The 27,753-nt window shown below is 37.4% G+C and overlaps 1 protein-coding gene across 5 annotated transcripts in view; it reads left to right on the top strand.

The window, feature by feature from the left end:
• PCNX2 (pecanex 2) overlaps window positions 1-27,753 on the top strand; it is a 149,198-nt gene that overhangs the window by 62,203 nt on the left and 59,242 nt on the right. For all 5 annotated transcript variants that reach the window (XM_031591892.2, XM_090135414.1, XM_090135417.1 and 2 more), the window contains 6 exons: window positions 1,190-1,299; window positions 2,851-2,947; window positions 9,049-9,141; window positions 9,631-9,781; window positions 12,849-12,990; window positions 18,686-18,863. In XM_031591892.2, the coding sequence (XP_031447752.2) occupies window positions 1,190-1,299; window positions 2,851-2,947; window positions 9,049-9,141; window positions 9,631-9,781; window positions 12,849-12,990; window positions 18,686-18,863 (771 nt within the window). The remainder of the gene's footprint in view (window positions 1-1,189; window positions 1,300-2,850; window positions 2,948-9,048; window positions 9,142-9,630; window positions 9,782-12,848; window positions 12,991-18,685; window positions 18,864-27,753) is intronic.

Here is a 27,753-nt window from a genome sequence, read left to right on the forward strand (position 1 = left end):
GGTTTGGACGGGCTGGATTGGTGGGCTGAGGCTGACTGTATGACATTCAATAAGGCTATGTGTGGTGGGTGCAGCACTTGAGTTGCGACTGAGGGAAGAGAGGTTGGACAGCTGCCTGGCAGAAAAGAATCCAGGAGTACTGGATACAGAATAGGCTACAATTCTGGCATTTACAGAAAAAAAAAAAAAAGGCTTTTCTGCAATGTTTTGAAGAATGTTAATTTCTGACCTGATTCGAAGTATAGGAGAAGTTAGACTAAAATGTACCTAGTCCAAAACCTGGGAATGACCAAACGAAGAACAGAATTGAATAGAGAAATTTAACTTGGTTAGATAGAAGTTGTGTGGAACCATAGAGAAAGCCTAGCAAGAGAAATGGTTATGGGTCTGACCCACATTTGTGTCCTCCAAAGCAAAAGCTTGTATGATTTTACAGCTAGGATTCACAATATTTAAGACTCTAATTTGTAGCTGAGGATTCCACAGACGAGGCACTGGTCATATTAATTGTTCATTAAGCTTTCTATTCCTCCACTCATTATCTTTAGCCAATTTTAGCTGCTTAAGTTACCCAGAGGTAATTTCTCATCTTGATTATGCCCAGTGTGCTAATGAGCATTTGAATTGCTCTCTTTTACCCCCACTTAGGGACAGTGGCTAGTGTTCTTGCTCTCTACGATATTCCATAGCATGCAGGGCCTAGATATATTATGCACAACAGCAGAAAGATTTAGGAGTCAGGTACCATACTCCAGCTTGGTGATGTTGACTTCTGTTACAAGCAATCTGGCCGCAGGTCAAGGGAATATGTATCAATTTATGGTTTAGACAAATACTCTGCAGATAATTTCACTTGTCTCATTTGCAAATAAATTCACTCATGTCTCATTTTAATGAAAAATTGCCTCTAGAGTTTAAACAGGAAAACTTGTTTTTCACATGTTTTCTAAGCTAATTGCTGATAATGTAGGAATGACAGTAATATTATCACAAAACATGCCTGTAATATCTTAGTCTTTTTCACTGTAATGGACTTTGGTATGGTAAGGAATTGTCAAATCTTGATTGATAGCATAGAGATCTAGATGCTGTGCATTTAATGCTACAGCACAGCTTGGCCTACTTTTAAAAGAAAAACAGTACTGCATTCCTAACTTGTAAATGCTCTGCTTTCTCTTCCCATGTCCAGGAACCCTGGGATGCACAGCACATTCCAGCATTGTTTTCTGCTTTCTGTGGTCTGCTAGTTGCACTTTCTTATCACCTGAGCAGACAAAGCAGTGATCCATCTGTACTGATGTAAGTTGCATACAATTGTTATTTATTGATTTTCCTGTGTAGCTCACAAATTTTGGTTTTCTCAGAGTAATATCTGGGTTTCAGAGCTGTTGGAAATTGTCTTCCAGAAGTAGAGTGGTTAAGTGGAAATTCCTTGGTAAATTCTGATTGCATGGTTGGTGTTAGTCTTGTAAGTAAATGAAGCGCTGCAGCTAGATCAGCAGTATGGCTGGTTTTCTTTATGCGACACTTCCAAATCCTCTGAGGCAGATTCCACCCTCTGGGAAATGGCATGCTTGCCACATTGGAGGATAGTGATTTGGTTGAGAGGACTTGCAGTCTACTGATGTATTGGGTGACGCTTTGGCAAGGAGTAAGGACTTGTAGTGTGTGGGGAAGTGGCTTTGACATCATTTCTTCCCTTTTTTTGCTCTGACATGCTCTACTAAAGGTAGCTGAAGAGAGTTTGTGTGTATTAGGAGCTGATGCTGGGAACAAGGAAGATCCAGGGGAGAAGTCCCAAAATTGTGTTCTTCAGCTTTAGATAATGTGAGAGTGGGCTGTATGTAGATCCATAGCTCTGGAGCAGTAGTCATGAGTTTTCCTTTGTGGAACTGTACATCATCACAGCCACCCAGACAGATAGCACAAGTAGCTGGGTGTTAACTTGTATGGGTGGAGTTAAGCAACAAATGGGCTTCATGCTGCCATTATCACCTTGTCATCTGAGATTCTGTTTCACAGACATTTTGTTCTTTCTTAGTGTGGTGCAGGGAGAGTATTTAGCTTTGGTCAAGAATACACACAGTTAAATTGCAAATCAGCATGAAAGTGTGAGCTCTTCAAATTTTGAAATAATTTAAAGGTACTTTTTTCCCCCACTCTCCAGGAAGGACAGTCAACTCTTTAACTTCCTTACTAATGTAAAAACTTGTCTTTCCTTAAAAAGTTTGCTATGAAGAAGACATCTTATATCATTAAAACCATTTCATCTTTTAAATCTAGTTTCTGATCCTTAATCAAATCCTCAGCAGTTGAAATTGTTGTTTAATGTCTTGTTTAGGTTTTAAAAATATCATCAAATATCTTTATGCAACTGTGATGAAAATGTGTAGTCCTTTTAAGTTTTAAGGCAACTCTGAACTTGAAGGAAGATGATTGGAAATGGTGTTTAAGAGATGACTTACAACATCACGATGGAGAAAGTAGCACATCAATCTTGAACTGGGTTTCATAAAGAGCTCCCATATTGGTTTTGGCTTATATGAATTAATAAAGGGCATGAACAATACCCTCTTAACTCATTCCTCTAATTGACCGAGGCACATTAATTGGACTGTTCTGGTTGCTGAGGCCCCTTGACATTGTGAAGAGGAAGGAAGTTTTACTCTGATCAAATGTTGAGCTGGTTTTTATCATTTCCAGCTATGCAGAGATAAGAGAGCTACTACATACATGATGAAGGAAAACTGTTCTTCCTCCTCTGCCTAATTCTCTGCTCCCCTCACTTCATATGTATCATATCTGATAGACATGCTCAGAAATATCCTAACGACATGTATTTTTAAACAGGTCCCTAATTCAATGCAAATATGTCCCTCACTTTCTACGTCAACAATTTGAAGATTCATCAGCAGATCCACTCCCAGAAAAAATGAGAGAATCAGTGGTAAGACTTTCTTTCTTTACCTTCTGTGCAAAACTCTCTCACATCCGGTTTTCCCTCTGAAGGACCATATAGATATTTAGTAATTTAACGTTAATTATTTGGACAGATATATATCCTGTTCCTTTAAATCCGCAGATACAAACTGTGGGAAATAATTCTAGATTTCTCTCAGTGAGGCCAGAAGGGGGAGAGAACTGGTATCCAGGAGAAATTGCTCTCAGAGAGTACATGTGGGAAGATTATCAAGTTTCTGAAAGTATTAGGGAGTGTTGGAGATTTCCTGCAGTTGTGAACTGTCATGCTTCCAGTTACCAGACAGCAATTCCTTCTGATTACATACCTAGTGCCTGCGTTTAGCCTTTGTAACAAAGGCAATCATTCCTGTAGTCCTGAATATTTGTAGGAGCAAGAGGTGTTCAGTGTGTCTGGGAGACAAGCTGTGATTTTTTTTTTGACCTTCAGACACAGATCTGAGAGTCAATAGTGCTTAGTGGTACAGGTCGCTAGTGTGGTAGCTGGCCTGGCCTCTGGGTATCTCTTAAAAAGGGATGCATTTCTCCTGTACATATTGTACTCACTGGACATTTTATAACGTGTTACGTAGTCTATGTTAAGCATGTGAGTTGATTCCACAATCAATGTTTTCCACTTCTCATTGCTTAGCTGCTGCATAGATTATTTTCTACACTGTATGATGTTACTTTAAACTGCTTATTCTAATAAGGCCCGCATAAGATTAAGTGATATGTCAGTTCCTGTCTTCTGCGTTGAGCTATAGCTTCTTATTAAACTATACTGTTTGTACCAGCACCACACTGCTAATATGAATGTAACAGAAAAAGTAAACAAGTATTTATGTTAAAATTTTGCTATATTTGGTGTGTAGATTATTGCCACGTTGTCAGTCCTTTCTTGTACAGTGTATTGCAGATGTAACTGAAAGTTTCTCATTCTCTGGTACTTAGACTGCACTTGTATCTTTTGTTGATTGTACCCATCTTGGAGCAGAATAGAGTGATTTCATCTGTTCTGCAGATGGAGTCTTGCCAAAGGAATGAAGCAGTTAATGCAGCTGTCTTTGTAACTGGTTGCATTTCAAAGTGCAAAGGGGCACTTAAACAAGGCCTTCAATATTTTGAGAGGAAAAGAAAAAAGCACCGAGAGAATGAACAAAATCTCATCTAAGATCCTGACTGTAATTTGAAAATGGAGTCATGCTGCTGACTCTATACCTATTTTTGTGTCAGTAATGTGCATAGTGGTCTGATATCATATACCAACAGAGTTACCATGTGGTTCAACTGCATTTGGGCAGATCTGATGGATCTGGGAACATAGAACCATAGGGATGACTGCTGTGGGACTGGTCAGGCATAGGATTCCATTTCTTCATCACGTCTCCTGACTCCCATGCTTTGCTAGTGGTGCTTTTTTTGTTGTTTGATTGATTTTTGTTTAATAGGTGGGTTTTTTTTCTTTTGTGTGTTGTTTTTTTTTTTGCATTTGGTTAAGTGGGATTTCTGACACCTTTTGCTCTCAAGGCTTTATTTGGTTTTGGGGAGCTGGCACTCATCTGTATGTTTAACACCCTATGCTGCTGCTTCTAGACAGAGGCTTTTTATCTTTGATGTTGCTGAAGCTTCCTAGTTCTTTGCATTACTCTTTTTCTGTGCTGGTTTCCTTCAATCTGTATAAAAGCTGTAAGCAAATTTGTTTGCTCACAGTGTTGATTAGTAGTGCTAGTTCTTCTACAACGGGAGATCTCTTGAAAAACAAGAGAGCACTTTCTGACTAATGCAGGCTCTTTGTCTAGTTCCTGTATTAACTGGTACCTCAAACACTTAAACCAGTTTGCCACACGACTCCCACTGCTATCTCACAGTGCAATGCTAATACAGCAAGTAGAGAAGAACTGAAGCACTGAAAAGTGCATGTGCCTCAAGTTTGAGGAACACAATCAAGCCACAATCTCTGCTGACCAACCTCGCAATAATAATCATATGTACATTGTAAGACTCAACTGACTTTTAAAAGCAGTGTCAGAGGACATGAAAATGCCACACAGCAGAGCAGCCATACTCTGGTCTATATGCACATGTATGGTGTGCATAACATGACATTGAAATAAGACCCTTTTAAAACAGAAATGCTGAGATATACAAAATTAATTCACACCATTAAACAGCTGAAGGCAGCAAATTGGGTTGATATTGAAAATTAATCTATTGTATTCTCTATTGGCTTGATATTAACGTTAGCAGTAATAAATGCATCATCTCTAATGTTTAGTTCCATGACCTTTACTATTTTCCTTTCTTGAATAACTATGTAAGATTTGCCAGCTTTGGAAACCTGAATTATGAAACAGCTGTGAAGGATAATTGACCATTCAGCTTTGAGAATGGAGCTTCCTACCCTTACAATTAATTTCTGTAGGCATTCACATGGCTGATTGCTAGATTAACCAGTGGCTTGAAGGTATTAATGCGTTAAATTCAAACCCAGCTTCCTTCCTGGTCTTTAATGCAAACATATGCATAACTAGTAAAAGGATTTGTACAAAGCTCCGAAAGTGTAATTGAAAATAATAATTTTTAAACAAATGAATCCTGCTGCAACATGTAAAATCTCTGAGGCATGAGATGTAATATTGTTGGGTTGGGTTTTTTCTTTTTTCCTTCAAGTGTAAAATGGAGGAAAAAAACCACCTGTTTTCACCCCAACTATAACATTCTGGTAATGGCTATTTCTCATTGCAGAGATATTAAATGTGATCAGAGGTTAACTTTTCTATTCAATTAAAATAAAGGACTTGAGCATAACCTTCTAGAGTCGTTCAGCAATCAATTCATAAGTGCCTGTGGTTGGGAATGGAATCTGAAGTTCTGCTTTAGACAGCTGGAGGACAGAATTGTGTCCAATGTAGGTATTTGTTTAGTAGCAGCTGGGAAGATAAAGGGGAGTGCCAAGAGCAGGAGAGGGTCCTACATCCTACCCATGAAGACCGCAGGATGATGTCTTCAGTCATTTTGAGTTTCACAGAATTCAATCTCCTTCTGAAAATGTATGATGGTTCTCGTCAGGTGAGCTGAATAAAACTCATGATACACAGTCATGCTGCTGTCAGCTCTTCAAGTAGCTCACAGAGAAGTGCAAACTGAGTTCAATTTTATATGAGATGACTGTTGTGCAACCCGCAGAAAAAGCAGCCTTGGAATAAGAGCCAGAACATGTCTGTGTTTCCTGCTCTGCCTCCCATCGTGTGGCTCACTGCTCTACCAGTAGAGTCACGTTCCTTCTTGTATTTTTCACTGAGTCTTTAGGCACTTCCTCTTCCTACTGAAGGCAAGTGGAAGCCACAAGACCCATCTCTACAGCAACCTGTAGATGGATGCCCAGAGCATCCCGCTGGAAGGTAGCTTTGAATTCCCTTCAGGCAGAGAACAACTGCTCAGGGTCAGCCATTTCCTGTGGGTCTTGGCCCTCACACAAAACAGTTACTCCTGCCCAGCTTTGTTTTAGAGGGAAAAAGAACTAAATTGTGAGAAACTTGAATATGTCTGCCACATCAAGAAGTATCTCCTGCCTCCTGTGGGGACTGCTGTGAAAGTCAGCAGCTGAAGCAGTTCTGTGCAAGGGCAAGGGGGTAAGCCTAATCATAAATAAAACTTCAGCCACACTGCATACTGTCAAAGTTAGAACACAACTATCAAATTTGGATTCGAATAGCTGAATAGTGTGTGTTACTCTGAAAACGTAGGTCTTTTCCTGCATGTGATTCTTAATGTGTCAAAAGCAGTGCGAGCACAGTAGAAAGAACGCTTACAAAGGCAAAGATGGGAAAAATGGGAAATACCAGTCCTGTGTAATACAGTTTTTATAGTACACTTTGTTTGTTGATAACCTGGTCTGTGTACAGAATGGGAAGCAACGGTGCCTTTCCTCCTCCCTCCAGTATCCATTATTATCACTACTTCTGACTTTGACTAAATCTTTATTTGATGCAGTTCTTAAAATGGCAGCTTCTTCAGTCAGCTGATTACAAAAAACACACAGCTGTCACTGTAATAGGAATCCTTTTTGGTTGTGAAGGGAAGCTTGAAAATATGGTTTGTGTAATTGTTCTTATAAGCTTGTTTTAGGTGATTGAGTAGTTGGATTCAGCTGTACAGAAAAATGGTACTTAATGAGGACTTCTCATAATGTATCTCCACAAAAAGGCTGAAGCACAGGGCCACATAAATGGGGCACTGCTCAGCTTTCTCAGATAATGAATTTTGCAGTAAAACACTGTTGCTTTAAGTTGACTTTGTATGAAATAGCTTTAAAAAGATTGGAAAAATTAAAAAAGTATTTCAATTACGTGAGTTGGTAGTAAATCCTGTATCCATCTTTATCGGGATTTTATCCACGATTTTTCAGTACTGCTGCACACATGAAATCCTCAATACACAACTCTCTTGTGAGAGGAGGTCTAAGCCAGATTGAGAGAATGTGTGGGGATATGTAGGGATGAAAGGCTTTTTCAGTGAAGACCTTTTCTGTAAGTTCCCCCCTAGTGTGGTTTTCCTCATCCATACGATGGCCAAGAAGAGTGGGACAAAGCCAGCAGGCCTGTGTTTTGTGAAGATCGTTGGGAAGAGTCCACCCTAACTCTGTGCCTCCTCATTTGTGGTCCTTGCTGAGTACAGTGCCATCTGAAGAGAGCGTAGCTTGAGGAGTACAGGGAGTGCTGCTCTTTTGGAAGGATGTTTTTCTGAGCAACCTGAGAAAAGCAAGGACAACTTAATAAAGCTCAAAAATTCAGCTAAATGGGATTACAGTTTCATGGGACAAAGCAAAAGTACTTCTTGAGCCTGAAGGCTTTTTAGTCCTGCTGAATTTCAAAGGCCTGCTGCAGTAAGTGGAAGTGCTGATGCTGGTGACCTTTTACTAAGAAGCATCTCATAACAGAACGACAGGCAGCCTAAATATAGTGGTTGCTACCAGCTTGTCTTGTAATTCACAAACCCGTCTGTTTCTGCTTTCTTATCCCCTTATTCTTAGGTTTGCTATCCCATCAATATTTTATGGTTGTTTTTTTTCCTTTTCTCTGATTAGATAAAGGAAAATTACCTAGATTGCAGCACTAGGAAACTGGATGAATTTCAGATTCAAACAGAGTGTTTTATTCTGCATAGTACTTCTAGATGTTTTTGAATTATATCATAAATCAGTTTTTAAACCAAGATCTATAAGTGATAATGTATGCATGCGATGACTTAGCACTAATATTGACTGCTGAAGTTGAATATCCCATTCACAAATCTAGGACAAGATTTTCATCTACTCAGACAGATATTTGAGTGACCTCTGAAGTACAATTCAGAAGATTACAGTGCTCAAAAGCTATCTTGTTTATTTGTTTACTGAGAATGACATTTTAATCACAAGAAAAATGGTCTAGAAAGATCATGATATTTTTCCAATCTTTTTAAACAAAATTACTACTACCCTACTTATAAACCTTTATATGAAGGCACACTTGTCCTTGTGTTATCATTGAGTGATAGCAGAAAAACGGCCTTGTCTGAAACCCATAAAATCTTGTTGAAATTTGACTTCTGATACAGAAAATTGGAGAATGGGACATGTCACTTTAGAACATAATAAATGTATTAACTTGTGTCTCTGAAAGCATTACAGAAAAGCATGAGTCATTCCAGTAATGCAAGCAAATCTAAAGAAATTGTAACGCTTGCAGATAGGTAATGGAACCAGAATTTTTATTTCCAAAAATAAAAATGCCATAGTGTGAAAGAGTTATTTTCCTTAAATAGAATTAGGCTCAGTGTGAAAAATGTATTGCTTTCATTTATGCAGTGTTAAAACCAAATTTAAAAATACAATTTAAAGTTAGTCACGATGAAGATAAACATGGTTACTTTGACACACCCAGCGTATGAAGAAATAATTTCACAAAGCAGAGTGGAGAGAATACTTTTGTATCGGGGAGTAATGATTAGACTTACCACAATGCAAGTAATTTAGAAGAGAGTCACTTACTTTGTCTAGGTAAAATGGTATTGGCGTGCTAATTTGGTATAAAATAATTTTCACAGAAAGAAGTTTTGAAGTCGGATCTCATTGTCTGCACAGCGGCAGCTGTTCTGTCATTTGCTGTGAGTGCCAGCACTGTGTTTCTATCATTGAGGGTATGTGTCCTTTTTTGCTTTTTTTTTTTCCTAAGGTATTATCTCTTATGTAAAATCACAGGATATGTTAGTTGGAAGATACTGGGGGAAGGGAAGTTTGAGAAAATGTATTTACTGACTGTGATAACTTAATGCTTCTTGATGTGCAGCGTGAATTAGATTGTGGGTATTTGCATCAGGCAAAATATTACTTGGTGTTCATTTCCCTAAGCCTTTGCACATGTGCACCTCTTTTATGATATGCAACCTGAGAGACAGAGTGGATAAATCCAATCATTTGCCTTTTCTCCTCTATTTAGGGGGGAAAATGGTGAATTGTCTCTGCAAAATTTATATTTCTAAACATACATATGCCTGTGGAATCAATTTGAACATGGGAGGGGGAGGGGAACGTTAACTGAGTAGAAATCTCATTATAAGGACATGTTTTAAAACAAACAAAAAGTTATTTGCAAATTATAACTGTTTCTTTTTTCTCATTTGGCCTAGCCATTTCTCAGCATCGTCCTGTTTGCTTTAGCATGGACTGTGGGATTTGTAACACATTACATACTTCCTCAGCTTCGCAAGCATCACCCCTGGCTGTGGATCTCCCACCCCATACTTAAAAGCAAAGAACACCAGCAACGGGAAGTGAGAGGTTTGTAATGAAATCTTATCTAAACAATGGATGTCGTGGCTTGCAGCATGTCTTGATTTAAAAACAAAAATCTAGAAAGAACAAAGCAGAGGGAATAATTTGTTTTCTGTTTGATAAGATGTTTCATGATGTTTCAGGGCTAAACAGTTCCAGCTCTTTCAGCCTCTGGTTGTGTGTCAGATAGTAAGGTCTCTTAATCTTCTTAGTTGCCTTAAGTGGGCTTTCATGAACCATCATCTGATCAGCTTTCTACTTTTGCATTACAATACCGTTATTTGCTGTGTTGCTTGAAATGTTGGCATTTTAAATGATTTCTTCTTTTTGTCATAGAATTACGTATTATTTGAACAGTATGGATGATGCAACTTAGTTTTAATTTCTATTGTAATGCTTTTAGAAGAACAGTAAAATTGGAAGAAATTGTGAAGATTTATTATTGATAACTGTTCTCTCTGACTTTAACAGGTGGCGCCATGATGCATAGGAGTATCTGTAAATATTTTAGAATGCTGGGGCCTGATTTCCTGTTTTTGATAGTGTTATTTCCACAAGCAGCCAGCATACTTTGAGAAGGATGGCATTTTTTTCCCCTTGGCTCTCATCTTTTATTTGCTACCAGCCAAAAGCTTGCTTGTCATTTCTTGATGGATCCTCTGCCTTAATCATTCTCAGTATATGTTTCTGAGGTGTTTGAAGGCAATATTGTCAGAACACAGTCTGCTGAGAGACTTTAGTCTGTTCTTCAGATAAACAACAAAAGAGTTCAGATCGCTAAGCAAAACCATGCATTAAGAATTTAAATCTTCTTTAAAAAAATCATGTCTTCCAAACAAGGCTTGGGTATGAAAAACTATCCAAGAGACTTTACTGAAGGTTAACTACTACTGCAATGCATGAAAGAAAGTGTAGTAGAAATATATAACTTTTTAAAGATCTTGACCAGTTGAAAATGTTGTTCAGGGCTTTCTCTCAGTGATTATCAGTAATTTTGATGAGTGTCCAAATTTCACTGTTTTTTATATCAACTTAATAATAAAAAGACTAATGTGGGATTTCTTTGCTTTGTTCTGATTAAATCTGTCTTCATTTGTCAGGAAACATTTTCCTAAAAGTAATGATTCAGCTTTTGAAAAGGTTGAAGGTAGAGTTCTGCTAGACTGATCTTCACAGACAAGTTTCCTTTTGCTTTGAGATCAGCTACCCATGCTACCTGCTGCAGGCAGTAGGATATTTTGCTTCCTTTGCTTCCTTTGCAGTCCTGATTTTACATGTGATCCAATTCCTTACTTTGGGTTTTAAGAACTATTGTGATGTTCTGGTGGTGTGTGATGAAAACAGGAGTTTTATATACGTTATATGTTGGTTTTTTTCCTCCCGTCTCTTGGGCTTCTGTAGAGGCTTTTTATTATGTTCTGAGATGAGACAGGCTGAGTAAAAGGTTGTGTAATCCCTTCAATAGATATGTCTGACAGACTATCTTCTTTCTTTTACCCTGTAAGAAAAATGTAGGAGTAGAGTTTAAAGGTTCTCTATGTGTATAGAAGGAGAAGCTTGGAAAAAGACAGTATCCTCTAGTTGTCAGGCATGGACAGTAATGAGACAAACACATCGAACAAGGGATTTGTTAGGAGCTTTTAATGCATAGAATTTCATTTTCAATTTCCTCATTTTTGACAAGTAGAGTCCTATGGTAAAGATGAATGATTGCTAGCAATTAGATGAGCAGCTGGTAATGACAATTCCATAAGTTTACTCTGGGTTTGTTTCATAGACTTCAGATGAGCCATTTAGACTTTCAGGCCCTCCACAGTATAGCAATTGTGAGAACAGTTCTTATGATGCACCTATGAGATACCTCATTTATTTCTTGTTATTTTGACTGACTGCAGGAAAAAAAAAGTGAGTTATGGTACAATAGATGCATAGAAAGTGCCAGGCTATGTGGAAAAACCCTAACACACTAGGCTGTCTTTTCCTTTCTCACCACTACTGCTTTTATACCCCACAGATTCATCTAAGCCATTTTCAAATCATCCATTTCTATCCCTAGGTCCCCTCTGAACATATGCTCTTTTTTTCTCACTGCGTTGTCTATGCATGCCTTGCTCCTGTGGCTACTTCTTTCCTTTTGGTCTACTTGATATGCACATCTCTTTATCCAAGCCTGAGTTCCTAAATAGAGCTCAGCTTTGGATAGCCAGATGAAGCTTCTAAGTAGAGAACAGGAGCTCTGAGAGCAATTAAGAGAAGGAGAGAGGAGCAGAGAATAAAAGCTAGGTTCCAAAATAGATATCTTGCTGTGTGTATGAGCTTAGGAGGTAGCTGTTCAGCATGTTTCTTTTCCTGTCATTAAGAAGTTATATGTGTGTGGGGGTTGTTTACACACAATAATTTCCATTTCTGCAGGGAAGAGTATTGGAAATTCAGAAGCTGACATTATTATTTCTGACTCAATACCAACTTCTGCCTTTTTGCATTTGCTGTTTTTTTTCCCCAATAACCTTGTCTACCTCAGCTGAGAATAAACATTACTCTTTTCCATACACTGATGTTTCTGCACTCAGTTCACCTGAGTTCTCATATAGCTATTTAGTTGCACAGAGCATTCAGTTCTTGTTTAATTCTCCCGTTAAGCCTGCGATGTTGTTTAAAAAAAAGTCTACTGCCCAAGATAATCTTATGAGGTTCTGTAGGTCATCCACCAGGTCAATGCTGTAGAGAGTCTCTCCTGAACAATTACATCACTAGAGGTGCTATTCAGTTCAGTGACTAGTAATGAAATTGTATAGAATCTACTGTTATATAGAATCTACATGGATCACCTCTTATCATTTCTGAGATTTTTTTCATGAATGCAATTCTAAGAAGCTAAACAGGTACTGTCTAAATTGAGAGAGCTAAATGATTTCCCTGTTGCAAAAGAATTAGGAATTTCTTTGTGCCATAAATTAGTTGGTTGATTATCCTTGTTCATGTAAGCTAACTCACTTCTTTACTTTTACATTATTGCAGTACAAAAATGCAGGTAATTTGATGAAATGTTCTGTTATCTGAATTTTTATTTCAGATGCCGCTCATTTGATGTGGTTTGAAAGGCTATATGTGTGGCTTCAGTGCTTTGAGAAATATGTCTTATATCCAGCTATAATATTGAATGCTCTCACCATTGATGCTTTCTCCATTAGTAAATACAAGAAGCTTGGTACACAGTAAGTTGATTATAATCATTCATGTGGTTAGTAGACTATTCAGACATAGACTGAAGACTGAGAAATGAAATTTGTTTCTCAAAGAAGTCTGCCTGCTTGTCACAGTTTGCGTGTGCCATTATTAGTTTCCATGTACAACAACCATTGGTTCTGCTGAAAGAAAAAAAACAAAGCTGCCTTAGCATACTCAAAGACATGACCCCAGTGAGAAACAGAGAAATTAAAAGATTAAAGAGCTATATATAGATATATATGGAATGTCTAAATGTCAATTAAAAGCAAGACACACTATACCAGGCAGCAGGTGTTTGATGAGTATAAACACAGTGGGGTAACTAGAATTAATCAGATGAAAATGAGAAATCTAGGCTGGATATCAGGAAACATTTCCGAACTGAGGATTTTTAGGACTACAGCATAGGCTCCCAAAGGAATTATCATCAGTTTTCCCACTCAGGTCAGGCTAAACTGTATGAAATATTTAAGAGTATAGAATGGTAGGTAGTCCTACATTAAGAGAAGCTTCAGAAAGATAGGTATGTAAGAGGTTTTTTTCTTTTCCTTTTTTTTTTTTTCCTGAAGTCTGTCTCTGATATTAAGCAGAATTGGCAGTGCTGATCCGTGGACTCACAGTATGATCCTTGCAGACAGCCTTTTATGGTAAATATTTTGGTTGGTGACTTACCTACTGCAGATATTCAGCAGGCTTAGTTTCTGCAGTATCCCCAGTGAGCAGAGTTTCTGCAGTCTTTTTTTATCAGAATGACAGCAACACAGATAATAAAAACAAAGAAACAGTGTTCAGAAAGGAAGGTTCCAGTAACAGGAAAAACTGTGGAGGGGAGGAAGAGTTCCTAAAGTATTGATAAGATTTTAGATTTTAAATTTTACCTCAAATTTTTATTAAAAAAAAAAAAAAAAAAGAATGTTTTACTTATTCTTCTCCCTCACAGACTAAGACAGCTTTAGGAACAATAGACATTTTAATTATTAATTTTAATTATTAATTAATTTTTAATTAATAATAATTAATAATAATAAATAAAATAATTAATTTTTAATTATTAATAATAATTAATTAATTTTATTTATTAATTTTAATATGTATAAAAATATATTTATAATATATAAATATTTATATCCCTTGCTTTTGGGGGCTAGAACTAGGACTATGGCTTTAGTCAGATTTTTCTGTGTTTTCCTCCCTAACAACTACTTTTTCAGAGAGACTCTCAGTGGTCACTTGGAGATGGCCTGTGTAGTTCCCCACTGACGTTTTTCTCCCAGGCCTTGGGTCATGTAAAGGCAAAGGCATTCAAGAGTTTAGGTGTACTACATGGGGTAAGACTGAGTTCATGCTCATTTCCGTATTTGCTTCTGTGAGACTGGGAGAACTAAACAGTAATCAAAATGCCAGTTGTTAGTAGTTAGCAGACATAAGTGAGTACATGCACAGAGCAAACACGTAGGGTTAAGAAGGTACTGTTTTTTACATAGTCATTCCTCAAAGCTAGATTACACTTTAAAGTATTGCCTCCCTTGAGCATTCAAAAGTAGTGAGTCAGTCCCTCAAAAATCTTGAGATTAAAGGAAGTAATTACATTTCTCTGACTGTTTAGCCTGTAGGAGAATAACACCACAGTCGTTTCCTTCCCTATCCTCTATGTGTTTGTGTGATTGCTTTGGATTTAAAATTACCTTTAAGCATGCCAGTAAAAATACAATTCCTGACTGCTGTTTCAAAGAAGTTCCACTCAGGTATGCCCAGATCTCAGTCAAAGATATGGTATGATGTAGAGAGGGTAGACTATATCTATTATAAAAAGGAGGTGAATCAACTTTTTACTTGGGTAGATAGTGATAGGATAAGGGGGAATGGTTTTAAGCTGAAGAAAGGAGAGTTTGAATTGGATGTCAAGGGGAAGTTATTCACAGAGAGAGAGTGGTGAGGTGCTGAAATAGGCTGTCCAGGGAGGCTGTGGATGCACCATCCCTGGAGCTGTTAAAAACCAGGTTGAATGGAGCCCTGGGCAATCTGGTCTTGTGTTAGATTTGGAGGTTGGTGGCCCTGCCTGTGGCAGGGGGCTTGGAATTTGATTATCTTTGTTCCCTTCCAACCCAAGTCATTCTATGATCCTTTACACTGGCAGTGGTGGAACTGTAGCTCCTTTCAAACTATTGGATGAATGTTGCTGTGGCACAACTGCTGCTGGCCTTAGTGGTACGGATTGGTTTTTGCAATGTTTACCCAGATTACAATTGTATCAGTGGATTGCAAGGAAGATGAACTCGTTTTCTTTATGTTTGTGTTTTTAAAATCCATGAGATACATGCCTTTCCTGACCCTTATTGGCTTTTTTCTTATCTGCTGTCCCTGTTAATAGGACCATAGAGGTAGGAAATAACAGAAGCTGCCACATAGACTTCTGTCTGCCTTCTGTCTTCACTGATCTTCATGTCTTTTCCCCTTTTACTTGTAACCAAGACTGGAACATTTTCTGTATCCCATTTTTCTATGGCACTTCTCTTTAATACACATTCCCTAAGACTCACATGTATGTGCCATACACAAGACCTTTGTCCTCAGATCCTACCTCCTCCTTGAGTCTGTAAGCCCTTGAGGGAGGTGTCATTGATTCTCCTTGGTTCTTCATATACCACGTCACTAATGGAGAGAAGATATAGTATATATTGTTATATATATATATATATATGGTTGTATATAAATAGTTGTTTCCAATTGTTGAAACACTCCTTAGTAATTTCCCACCCAAGGATCAGACTGCATCATGCCACAGAGAAGGGAAGGCTCGCTCTCTGTCTGTGTGATACGTTTTACATGATTTGGGAGTTTTTCTCAACTGGAACCTGTTTCTTAAAAAAATAAATAAATAAATAAATAAAAATTCATCTTGTTTTGTGATTAGAAGGACTGAAACAGTTTACTTCTTGGAGAGGCAGTACAGCTGCCTTCACAGCCAGGAATTACTTCAACTTTGGAGGTCCTGATGTGTTGGTTATTAGAAGGACTCATGCTGACAAGCTGAAGTGGCTTTCCATATTACCTGCCAGAGCGCCTTCAGTAATAAGCCCTTATTTCTCATTCTTTCTCTTGCTTTCTCTCTACTGAGAGGTAAGGCCCCAGGAAAAGTGTCTTGTGTGGCAATATCTCTAAAGAAGAGGGATAATGAGCAAATTTATTTCCAGTTACTCTTTGAGAACATTGTTTTATAAAATGTTTCTTCTTTTTTGTTAAATTTTCTGGATGTTAACAGACCTGATAAGGAAAAAGTCTTCCTTTTGCTCCATCATTTGTGAATTTTCCATGTGAAAATTCCTCCATGTTGTAAGAATGTTCCTCTTTTGAAGGAATATGAGATCCAGCTGGTTTGTATGTGACATGCTAGGATGGCTTCTAGTGGCTTCAAAATCTATTTAGTTTAGGTTAACCCTTCAGGAATTTTGTGAAAATTGAAAGCAACAGCTTTGACAAGGTGAGAAATGAGGTCAGCTTGGCATTTCATTCAAAGAGTGATTTCCTGGTGATTCCTTATAATGCCCTGCCTGCAAATATCCTTGTGTGTACGCTAAAGAAGATACACAATGAAGGATTAATTCCACATAAGATCAACTTGAGAGTCAGGTTGGAAGTCTTCCTAGAATGATGAAACCTGTTTGGAGCTTTCTAATATGTCAAGTGTCAGTCATGGCAGCAGGTATTCTTCTGAATCACAGCAGGATGGAGAACCTTCTGTGCGTTTTGCAAATACCTGGCCTAGTTTATTGAGGCACTCAGTATTCATTAAAGCCCTCTTCTATTTTTATCTGCATCAAAAACACAACATCTCTCAAAAAGTGTGTTTAATTTACATAAGAGAGATCATCTGCCTTTCAATTCACAGAGAGTTACTTGTACATGTCTGTCAGGTTTTGGTTCTCTTTTCAGGAATAGATTCCATACAGTTCCTAAGCATCAACATGCAAAACTGCAATCCAAATGTGCTAGTTCAAATGCCAGGAAGCCCTAGGGATATCTAATATTGCTAAATACTCCTGAATTTGGCTTGATGGTTCATTAGGAGGCTCAAAACGTACTTCTGAACATGCACAGAGCTTTCTGAATAAATCCCTTTTCTCTTAACTTGTCTTGACTAGGAAAAAAATACCCGAAGGTTTTGGGCTGAGAGGCTTTGCCCAGCCTATGATTAGGATTGAGTTCACAAAATATTGCTTCAGTGTATGTGCTTTTAATGACCTTGATGTAGAAGGAGGGGTTGCCCACCTCATTTAGTAGGAGTCTCAGATGTTCAGATGTTAAGCACTCATCAGGGAAGTGGCAGCTATGGAAGTTTTGCTCTTGTTCACTCCTGCTCTGGTGGCAAGGAAATTCTTATAATATTGAGGAGTCGTGAGTTCTGACTCTTAAGTTCTTACCCTGTTCCTCCTGTGTGCTTTGAAAGTGGCTTGCACCATGCCAGTGTTCATGTGTGGAGACCAGTACTGTTTTGCAATTTAGTGGAGTGCCTGCAAGTTGTGGAGTCTTATTCTGTCTGAATAGATAGATTAAAAAAAAAAAACAACAACCAAACAACAACAAAATCCACATCTGCAGTCTTGAAAGTGATTGGTTAAGAAAGGGCAGTGCTTTCAGACCCACCTCTATCCTGAGGATTTTCTACAGGCTAGCTTTAGGCAGCTGTTGTCTGGTTATCCACTTGCACTTGTGAAGGAGCCAAAGTGCTTTGCCTTCAGCTTTGATTCTACCCATCTAAAACTAATGTGTCTGAGACCTTTTCAGTAACTAAACTCTCAAGTGGGCTATAATTATCAAGATATCAGAATTACTGTCAAAGCAAGACCATCTTTCTAATTCTGTGAAGTCTCTTAAAAACAGAACTAAAAGATGTGAACAACCTCAGGTCTTAGAGTTCAGATAACATTCAGAGACTTGGTGTGGCTTTCTAAATTTAAGCAGCTCTAACACATTGCCTCTATCTCTTCTTCATCATATAGTTTTCTGGGGTGTTAAAAGAGGAGTGTTACCTTATTGGAGATGCAGTACCAAGCACTTTAATTTTTGAATATAGGCTTCTTTGTTTTCTGTATGGTCACTTACTGTTTAGTTTAAGAGTCTTCAATTTAAGTTCTCTGTCTGATGTAATGAGGGAGAGTAAAATGCAGATTGCATCAATTTTGCAATGCATAGATGCAGTGCATCTATGCTCAATAGCAATATTATGAATTGCAAACATTTCTGTGGGTGTGAAAATTAGAGTTTTGACATAGGAGAATACTTCTAAACTGTCAGAGTTGAATGTCTAGTAATAATAGTAATAACGTGAAGCAGATTCAAGATGTTTTCTTAAATTATAGTAATTAATGGAAGTGCAAAGATAAAACTTTGAGAATTAAGAGCTATATATGAAATATCCTTCTTTTTTAATTGTTAATGCAGTTCTTTTGCTACAGATTTTTTTTGTTAGAGATTCCAAGTGTGTTATAATAAATTGTGACATTTGAGATGATTAACATGATTATTAGAATAATATAGAATTAATTTCAGAGATCAGTAAGATTTAGATATACATTGCAATCTAAAGTGCATCTAATACAGCTGTTTGTATTTAATATCTTCATAATGTAATGTTTTTATTATTTTGACCTAATTAGGTTTTTCTTTCTGCCTTTCTTACAGCTGTGATATTATCTTGATAACAGTTGCTGGGATGAAACTCCTCCGTTCTTCATTCTGCAATCCTATTAATCAGTTTGTTACTTTAAGCTTTACTGTAATCTTTTTCCAATTTGACTACAGAGACATTTCAGAAAATTTCCTGCTAGATTTCTTCATGATGTCCATCGTGTTTCACAAGGCAAGTTTTATAGCTATTGTCATTTCTCTGGAAAAATAGATTTCATACCTTGATTTATGTGCTCAGTATCACTGTGTTGATCAATACATGTTGGGGTTTGTTACAAATTATGCATAAATGTAAGCTAAAAACAAGGTTCCAGTTCTATTTCTTATCTGTTTTGGTGCAGTGTTTTGCATTTGCTTTTTGTTTACATGTTGTGATAGAGTTCATAGCTATCATTTTCAACTTCAAAATCATCGTTGAGTTGAAAAGAGCCTCTTGGGTCATTAGTGCAGGGCTGTCCTCCAGATCAATCGACTTGGCGTTTTTTTATCTATGCTTCCTTTGAATGCCTCTTGTGCTCAACTCAACAACTTCCTTTGGGAAATTATTCTGTTATCTAATCATCATCAGGATATTAAATGTTTTCCTAAAGTCAGACCTAACATTTTTTTTCTACTTTCTGTCTCATTCTTGCAATGCTGCCCTTAACCTTAACAGAGAAGAGAGCTCTGAGGTTAAGTCCTGGCTTCTATGGATTGTGTTCTAGTTATGTTAACTTCCAAAACAAAAACAAAACAGAAAACAAATCCTTTCTGCACCAGTGAGATCAGATCCTGTACTGATCTACATATTAACTAAGTAGGTTTATCTGATACCTTGATAAAATCTAAGTACTGAAAGTTTGCCTAAAGTTTTTAGCAATTCTTTTGTATTTTGTTTTTGAATTTATTAGTCCTTGATTGCCATAAAATACAATACACTTTGACCAGAGGTAATTCTAGCAACATGCTTGCTTTTGTTTTCTTTTCTGTTGTTGGTGATTCTGTTTGGTAAGTTTCTTTTCCTAAAATATTCCTGACCCAGCTGGCATAATTTCTTTTCTGAGAGAAGGACAGAGTAGCATATTGACTGTAGCATGTTCTGTGGGAGATGCCTATCAATATGTAGAGATCTGTGATGAGCATGAGCTCATAGTGCTGCCTACGTCTAGCTGGAGTTTCAGCCTTCTCGAGGAAAGGCCCATCTTATTGGTGTTCTGTTGCTGATTTTCAGTCATTCAGGTCAAATGTGAAACTGAAATCGAATGCTTTCTTCAGACTTATTTCTCTGCTGCTGTAAAGAGAGGTAAGAGAGGGCTAATAGCAAGCTGGTGAGGCACCTTAGCCTTTTTTTTCCTCTCCTATGAACAGTTGATCTAGTGTCTAAAAGCAGCTTCATCTTCGTCACGCCTCCAGCCCTCTGTCCTGTTCTGGTAGGGTGAGAAGGCAGGTGCTAGGTGTGAAGGAAAGAAGAAAAAGCAAGAAAAGATGATTTAAAAACATCTTTTAAGAAGTCCTGCTTTAAAGAGGTCCCATACTCCCTCCTCCCCCCACACCTGCATGCGCACACGCCTCTCATGCACCATGATCCTAAAATAGGGTCAGATTAACCTTTAAGCTTCTTACCTCTGGGGAAAGGTGAACAGTGAAAGAGATGCAGAGGTAGATTGTATTGTGGCAGTTTAAGTACTTGTTGCCATATTCGAGTTGGATAAGGGGTGCATTTTGGAGAAGAATGGTGATGTAATTCAGTGGACAGTCCTTGTCCAGCTTATTTAGTTCTAAAACTAATTATTTGAAAAGATCTTTAAAGGATCAGAACGTCAGCATCAGAATTGGACGTTCTAGCATTCATCATTTCTTTTGAACAAGTTGACCTTGTAAGCATGTCACAAAATACTGATGCAGGCTATTACGTATTTTTAGGAAGGAAAGAAGTAAAGGATTTTTAGTGTTGTTTTTGGAGTTGCCTGGATAGTTTGAATCTACTGTTCACTGTACAATGATTAGTAATAGCAGTAAGCATGACATAGTGAAAGATGCATACCAAATTAAGTCAATCTGTGCTAGAATAACTATTGCTCTTTACTAGGTTGAAAGCTTGTGTTATGGATGTTTTGAAAAATGTACATTTAGCATTGATCTGTCATCTTTTCCATATCTCATTAAATCAAATTTTGCACATTATTCATCAAATGGACTTGTCCTTGTTCCATTTGAAAAATTGAAATTAAATGGTTGAATTACTTACATTACCAAAATACACGCACAGTTACACAGTGATCATTAAAGCCAATCTGAAAAATAGCATAGCTGATAATAGGAATTAAAGTCCTATTAATTTCAAATAACAAAGAACATAAATTTTCTTTACTGTAATTAAGGTCAGAGTTTTTATTAACTCAGTATTGTGAAACTTTTTAGAAGGATATACTCACCTGAAGATAAAGATGTGTGTATTCTGTACTCTTGGCACTAAACAAGCTGTGTGCACCACTATTTCTAAAAGCTTATGGGTCTTCACAAATTCTGTCCAACTGTAGTTGAGTCCTTTTTATGTTTGCAAATATTTTTAAAGACAAAGACAAGAATCAGAATAATTTCTGTTATCACCTTTGACTACAACCATGCAGAAATTACGCACAATAATGATGAGTATCTGCTTGCTCATTTATACTGTCAACTATATACCATCTGAATTATGGAACATTACAAGTGCTCTGCTTTAGTCATAGTAAGAGTAACTTTTAAGCACGGCTACACCACAAATAATTACTTGCATACTGTCAGACAGAGCAGTGCAGCAGTAAGCATTCATTTTCTTTTGTCAGTCACTGGGGAAGAAGGTGTCTAAATTCAACACGAGTGTGCTAGTAAATTTTGAAGCAGACTATCTTGAATAAAATAGTAATGCTCTGCTAATGATTTTGGGCAGAATATTTCTGAATATCTTACCGTGTGCTGCTTTCATTGTACTGTTGATTTAGTGTACCTTAGTCAAAGCAGAAGCTCTAAATGAATGTGTTGCTCTCTGAGCAAGTTGAGGCATGGAAGTCAGAATCAGTGCTCGAAGATTCTTTTTTCACAGTCAACCAAGCCTCCCATTCTGGAGTGACACAGAGAACAAGAGAGTATATTCACTTCTATTCCCGAGGCTTTTTTTTGGTCAGTTTTAACATACAATTATTAATGCCACACAATTAATAACACTTATTTTTGTCATAGCTGCTTACAATTTGAACTGTTGCAGAATATGAAATCTTAATGCTAAAGGCTTATTAAATATATGTCAAGTATGCTATCTTTTCTTTCAAATTGCCATAGCAGGGGAGTAAGATAAATATTTAGAAAAGACTTCTCTACTTATTTTTTAAGAATGTTTACAGCTTTCAATTCAAGTAGAACAGGACTTCTCAATCTTTCTTATTTCAAGACTTTCCATTTAGCCACCTCCAGGTTTGTCTTGTCAGCTACAGCCTAGAATTTTTCTTTGTGAGACTCCCATTGTCTATATTTTTTAAATCAGAGCAGAATGGCCTTTTGAAAATACAATTACTCATTCAAAATCTCTGGATATAATGCTCTTATATGTACTATGCAGGAAGTTAAACTGGATAGTCAAGGCAGTCTTGTTTGTTTACACAACTTGCTGTACATTTTTGATGTAAGCCAGTTGTTCTCTCTGGGCTTTTTTGGAGATGCAGTAGTGAATTCAACTTACAAAAACTGGTTGGGTTTTACGTCTGTTTGTTGCCTGTTTGCTCACAACTGGGAGCAAACAGCAGTGTGTTGGAGATTTCTGTATGCCAAACTGTGGTGAATTGCTTCTTTTGCCAGCAACTTCCATCTGTAGAGCACAACTGAGAAGAGATACCTTCTGAATTCTGTACTTTGGAATATCTACCTTTTGACAAATTTGTTTATTTCCCTTTTAGCTTTACAGAAAGCACTCCTACCTTGGAGTGTCACTAACCCTCTGATGTGTAGGAAAACACCTTCTCATCTCTTTCAGTGCCATGTATGCTACTGGAAGGCAGAGTAATGGTCTGTTAATTTGTGTGTGTGGATGAACTAATTAGCAATACTAAAATATGAAATCACCTCATGTTTTCTGATGATCCTATCCTCTGAGGTTCTGAATTTGTCTTCATGCATAAGGCAAAATAATCAAAGAAGCAGAGCTTGTTAAGTTTGCCTTCATTAACGCTGAATTCATTTGCCTAAGTACACTTAACCCCTGCTGAGCTTGCTTAAGAATACAATTTCCCTGTCTAATATTTCCACTTCTTTCCCAGAATACATTTTCCAGTTAATAAGTAATCCAATTTTTTTTTCTCTTTGTACTTTATAAGAACTTTTTTTCTGTATGCTTATTTGTGCCGTAGTATCTGATGTTACAAATTTATGACAATTTATGACTAATAACAAAGTAAGTCCAGCTAGGACAGCCAGCTTGTAGCAACCTGCCAGGCATGTGCTGGTCAGGCTTAACTTTGTATGAGTTCAGTGTCTACAGTATAATCCTTTGGACAAGGAAGAAATTCTGCATGTCATCTTACTTTCATTCATTTTATGAGAAAATGCTACCAAATACGTTGACCTTTATTGAAGTAATTAACCAATTAGATCTTTTATTGCCTTTGTGGCAGTGAACTCTTGGTTACTCTGCATGTTCCAATGGATTTACATGGGTGCTACTTGAAGTCAAAAGCCTCACTCTTTTTCTGCCCACTTCTGATTTTCCATTCTCCTCTGTATTTGATGCTTCACTTCAAAGCTTCTGACATAAGTTAATTAATTAATCTTTTAATCCATTTCTTGCCATTTATGCATATTGAAATCCAGTGTCCTTCCAGCTGTACCTTCTTAGCTCACAGCTGTTTCCTCAACTGTTGATATCTGGTGTATAAACTCTGTTAAGGCAGTTTCTGCTGAGTAAAGTACCCAAGGCTACACCTGATATTTGACAGGATAATCCCAGCTGTGTTTTCTGTAGAATCCTTAAATCTCTTGAGCATTGTACAGATGTGTTTCATTCTAGTATTGGTGAAATGGTATAACTGATTTTTCATTCAGCCTTCTGTCACTGACCTCTTTGTCAGCCTTCACTCCTGTTGCTACTCCCAAATGTCACTTTCTCTCTTTTTTTTGTGTTTTTCCTTTAGATTAGGACAAATGCACTGCAGGAAGATGTTACCTGCTCCCTGGTTCGTTCTATCTCACTGTCTGATGAAGGCAATACTTACATGCATTTGTGCTGTTACAGATATGTGCTGTGTCTGGTGTAGGCATTGAAAGAGAAATCTTGACTATGTGATTCAACACACAACTTTGTGCATTTTTTTTTGCCTGCTTTTAGTAAAGGAGATTTCTGGGAAGGTGTAGTCTTGGCCTCTGAGGGGGAGACTTCACTGACAAGGCTGAATCTGGGCATTTCCCAGCTGATTTATTTCATGTGTCCAGCTCTCTGCAAATTAAGCGGATTAGTTCTGATCTTCTCAGTTTTGCTCATCTCAGGAAACGTGGGAGGTGATTTTTTATAGTACCAGAGTCTTCCTCCCTGAGCTCTTACTGTCAATATTGACAGTGTTGGAAGAAGCTGCCTCTGCCATAAGCGTATCCAAAACTGCTGTGTTTTATCATCATCGTATTGTCATAATCCTCATCACCTTTATGTGTGGTGGTTAACATTTAACTTAAAATGTAAGGTTTCAGAGGTTTGTTCCATTAGTTGCTTAAAACATGCTGGTTTTGTACACCATCTATGTGTTGAAAGTTGTGTTTCATAAATACATTCCTAAAAGATTTGGATTGATTATATTTTGATCTTCCTATATATATTGCTTTAAATGATGATCTTGAAATTCCACAGTATCAAGGCTTCAAATATCAGTAAGCAGAAGTGAATAAACACAGCATGAAAAGTATTGTGCTTTCAGAGTACTGTTCAAATACACCATAAGAATGTTACAAGTTATGATGCAAGCATTAAAAAGCTTTAATATTTCTAGTGAATTTATTTTATAGGATTTAATAGGTAAAAAGAGTTTCAAATGGCGTTAAATACAACTAGAAAGTCAGTGATTTGCAAAGCAAATCCACAAAGTACATAAAACTATTTCACCCAAGCTGGATTTCATATCTATAAACACGCAGATATTTAAAACATTTCATTCTTAGTATTATTAACTTTTATATGCATAAATACAAATTGAGAAAAATAAATAAAAGTATTAGTAGGTACTAGAATTTACTCCCAAGACTGAGAACTAACAATTAACTGGATTTAGATTAATGTGAAAAAGTAAATATATCCCTTTCTACCTGAAGAGCAGAATTCAAGGTTTAAGTTCTCAGGAATCTAAACAGGAATATAAAGAAATAATTTTTCAAAGTGGAGAAGTATCATTGTTTTCTGCATGTTTTAGTCTATCATTTTTGTTTTGCACTTAAAGAATGTAGCTGTGTATATATGGCAGTTATTTTTGTTTAAAACCAACATGTGCATATACTTCTAAGGCACAGCAAAATTCAAGAAAATTTTCATGTTTATGCATTATTTAGCTCCAGTATTGCCGAAGAGTCTTCCCACACAGAGTCCTAACAGATGCTAGACGGACAGACAAGCTGCCAAAAGCTGAAAGCATTTCATAGTCTCCCTCTCACTTTCAGTATCTTCTGAATTCAATTGTTAATCTCTATGCATTATTGAGACACAATAGATTTTAGAGGTGTTTCAGACCCCCCAAGTCTTTTTTTCATATTAATTTCAGGTTATTCTCCATTTGTAAGTTACTTTATTTGATTAAATAAGAATGACCAGATTTGAGCAATACATCCTGCCTTTGTTTTGCTATAGATACATAGAATACTAATATATGTGCCAGCATTCTCTAGAGACATCAGAACATGCTGATGTTAAAAGGATGGTTAAAATGATGAAATGTGTGTCCACGTAAAACAAATATGAAGGAAAGATGCATGTTCTGCATTTTACTTGGCAGCAATGGGAAAGTAGTAGTTTTAAATTCAGTGAGTATACTAATAATTTAAACTGATTATCAAAGACTTAAAACTGTTTACTGCACAAAACTGTCACACGAGTAAAGGTATCTAGGAACAGGAGAACATTGTACCCTAATGTATAATTTCCCTCCTTGTCAACTGTAGAAAACACTGAAGTTCTAAGAAACTGTACTAAAAATTTTCACTGAAAAGTCATTCTAAACTAGGATATAAAAGTTTCAAGAAAAAATTTTTTATGCATATTTAAGGAAGTTATTATGAAGACAGGAAAAACTAAGCACAGACTTTTTAAAAACATTTTCACTCTAGATAGGAAAACTCCCCGTTTGTATCTAGCACTGTTTAAAAGTAAAACTCGCATCCATCAAGAACAATTAATTATCCTTATTCATGACAACACTTTACTGAGAATTTTGTGTTTCACAGCATCACAGTAGAAGGCATCTTGTAGAAGTTTGTCTTGTCCAATTCACCTACTTAAAGCAAATTCAGCTACAGTAGGTTGCTCAGAGCTGTGTCTGGATGAGTTTTGAATATTTTCAAGGATGGCGATACCATAATTTTTCTTGACAACCTGTTCCAACATACAGCCACCTTCACACTGGAAAGTCTTCATGTGTTCAGACAAGTTCTTGCACATCACTTTGTACCTGCTGCCTTTTGGTCCTTTCTCTGTGTGTCTCTGAGAACAGTCTGACTCCACTTTCTTTGTCCCCACCATCAGGCCTTTTATACACATTGTAAAACCCTTGACAAGGATCATTATTTTCTCAAGGCAAGCAATCTCAGTTCTCTTAGCCTGTTTTCATGTGTCTCCAGTTGTGATTCTCCAATCCCTTAATCATCTTCAGGTCTCTTTGCTGGAATCAACCCAATAGCTCTGTGTCTGTCTGGGGAGCCCAGAATTTATCTCGGCACTCTAGTGCTGAAAAGAGGGTGAAAGGATCACCTCCCTCAACCTGCTAACAACACTCATTCCTGGGTTGTTCATATAACACTGCTTTCCAGCTGGCTGGCCTCCAGCCTTTGCTGGTATGTGAGGTTATTCTTCCCCAGGTGCAGGGCGTTGCAGTTCTTTGTTTTGAACTTCATGAGGTTCTTGTCAGTCTGTTGATATCCTTCTGCATGGTGGGCTCACAATCTGAGGTATCAGAGACTCCTTCTAGTTTTGTATTATAGAATGATAGAATGGCTTAGTTTGGAGGGGACCTTAAAGATTATCTAGTTCCAACCCCCTGCCATGGGCAAAGTTGCCACTCACTGGATCAGGCTGCCTAGGATCCTCTCCAACCTGGCCTTGAGTGCCTTCAGAGATGGGACTTCCACAACCTCTCTGGGTGACCTGCTCCAGATCCTCACTACCCTCTGAGTAAAAAATTTCTTCCTAACATCTAACCTTTTTTAGTTTAAAGCCATTCCCCCTTGTCCTATCACAGTCAGACTGTAAAAAATCAGTCCCCTTCCTGCTTGTAAGCTCCCTTCAACTGCTGGAAGACCACAATGAAGTCTCCCCAGACCATCTGCAAACCTACTGCTCTATCATTTAGGTCATTAATTAAGATGTCAAGTGGTATTGGCTCTGCTGTTGTCCTTTAGGATGCTCCAGTATGACATGACTATCCTCCAGCTGGACTTTGCTTCTGATCACAACAGTTTGTTTGGAAGTTTCTGAAGTTTTCAGTCCACCTCATTGTCCTTTTGTTTAGCCCTTACTTTATGAGTTTGCCTTTGAGGTTGTTAGGGAAAACAGTGTCAAAAATTGTACCGAAGTTAGGATAGACACCATCTGTTGCTTTCTGTTCATCTGCCAAGCTGGTAATTTCATTGTAGTAGGCTATCATAATGTTTTGAGTATAGTTTCCCCTTTGTAAATACATTCTGAATGCACTTCATCTTGTCCTTTGCGTGTTTGGGAATGGTTTCCTGAAACATTTGCTCCATTGCACTCCTAGGGGTCAAGGTTCCCTGCCATTCTTGAAGAAAAGAGTGGTCTTTGATTTCTTTCAGCCCTCAGAACCACCTCCCCTTGATTGCCATAATTTTTCAAGGATACTGAAGAA

The sequence above is a fragment of the Phasianus colchicus genome, chromosome 2 (assembly GCF_987193195.1).
Source record: "Phasianus colchicus chromosome 2, bPhaCol1.hap1.1, whole genome shotgun sequence".
Lineage (NCBI taxonomy): Eukaryota > Metazoa > Chordata > Aves > Galliformes > Phasianidae > Phasianus > Phasianus colchicus.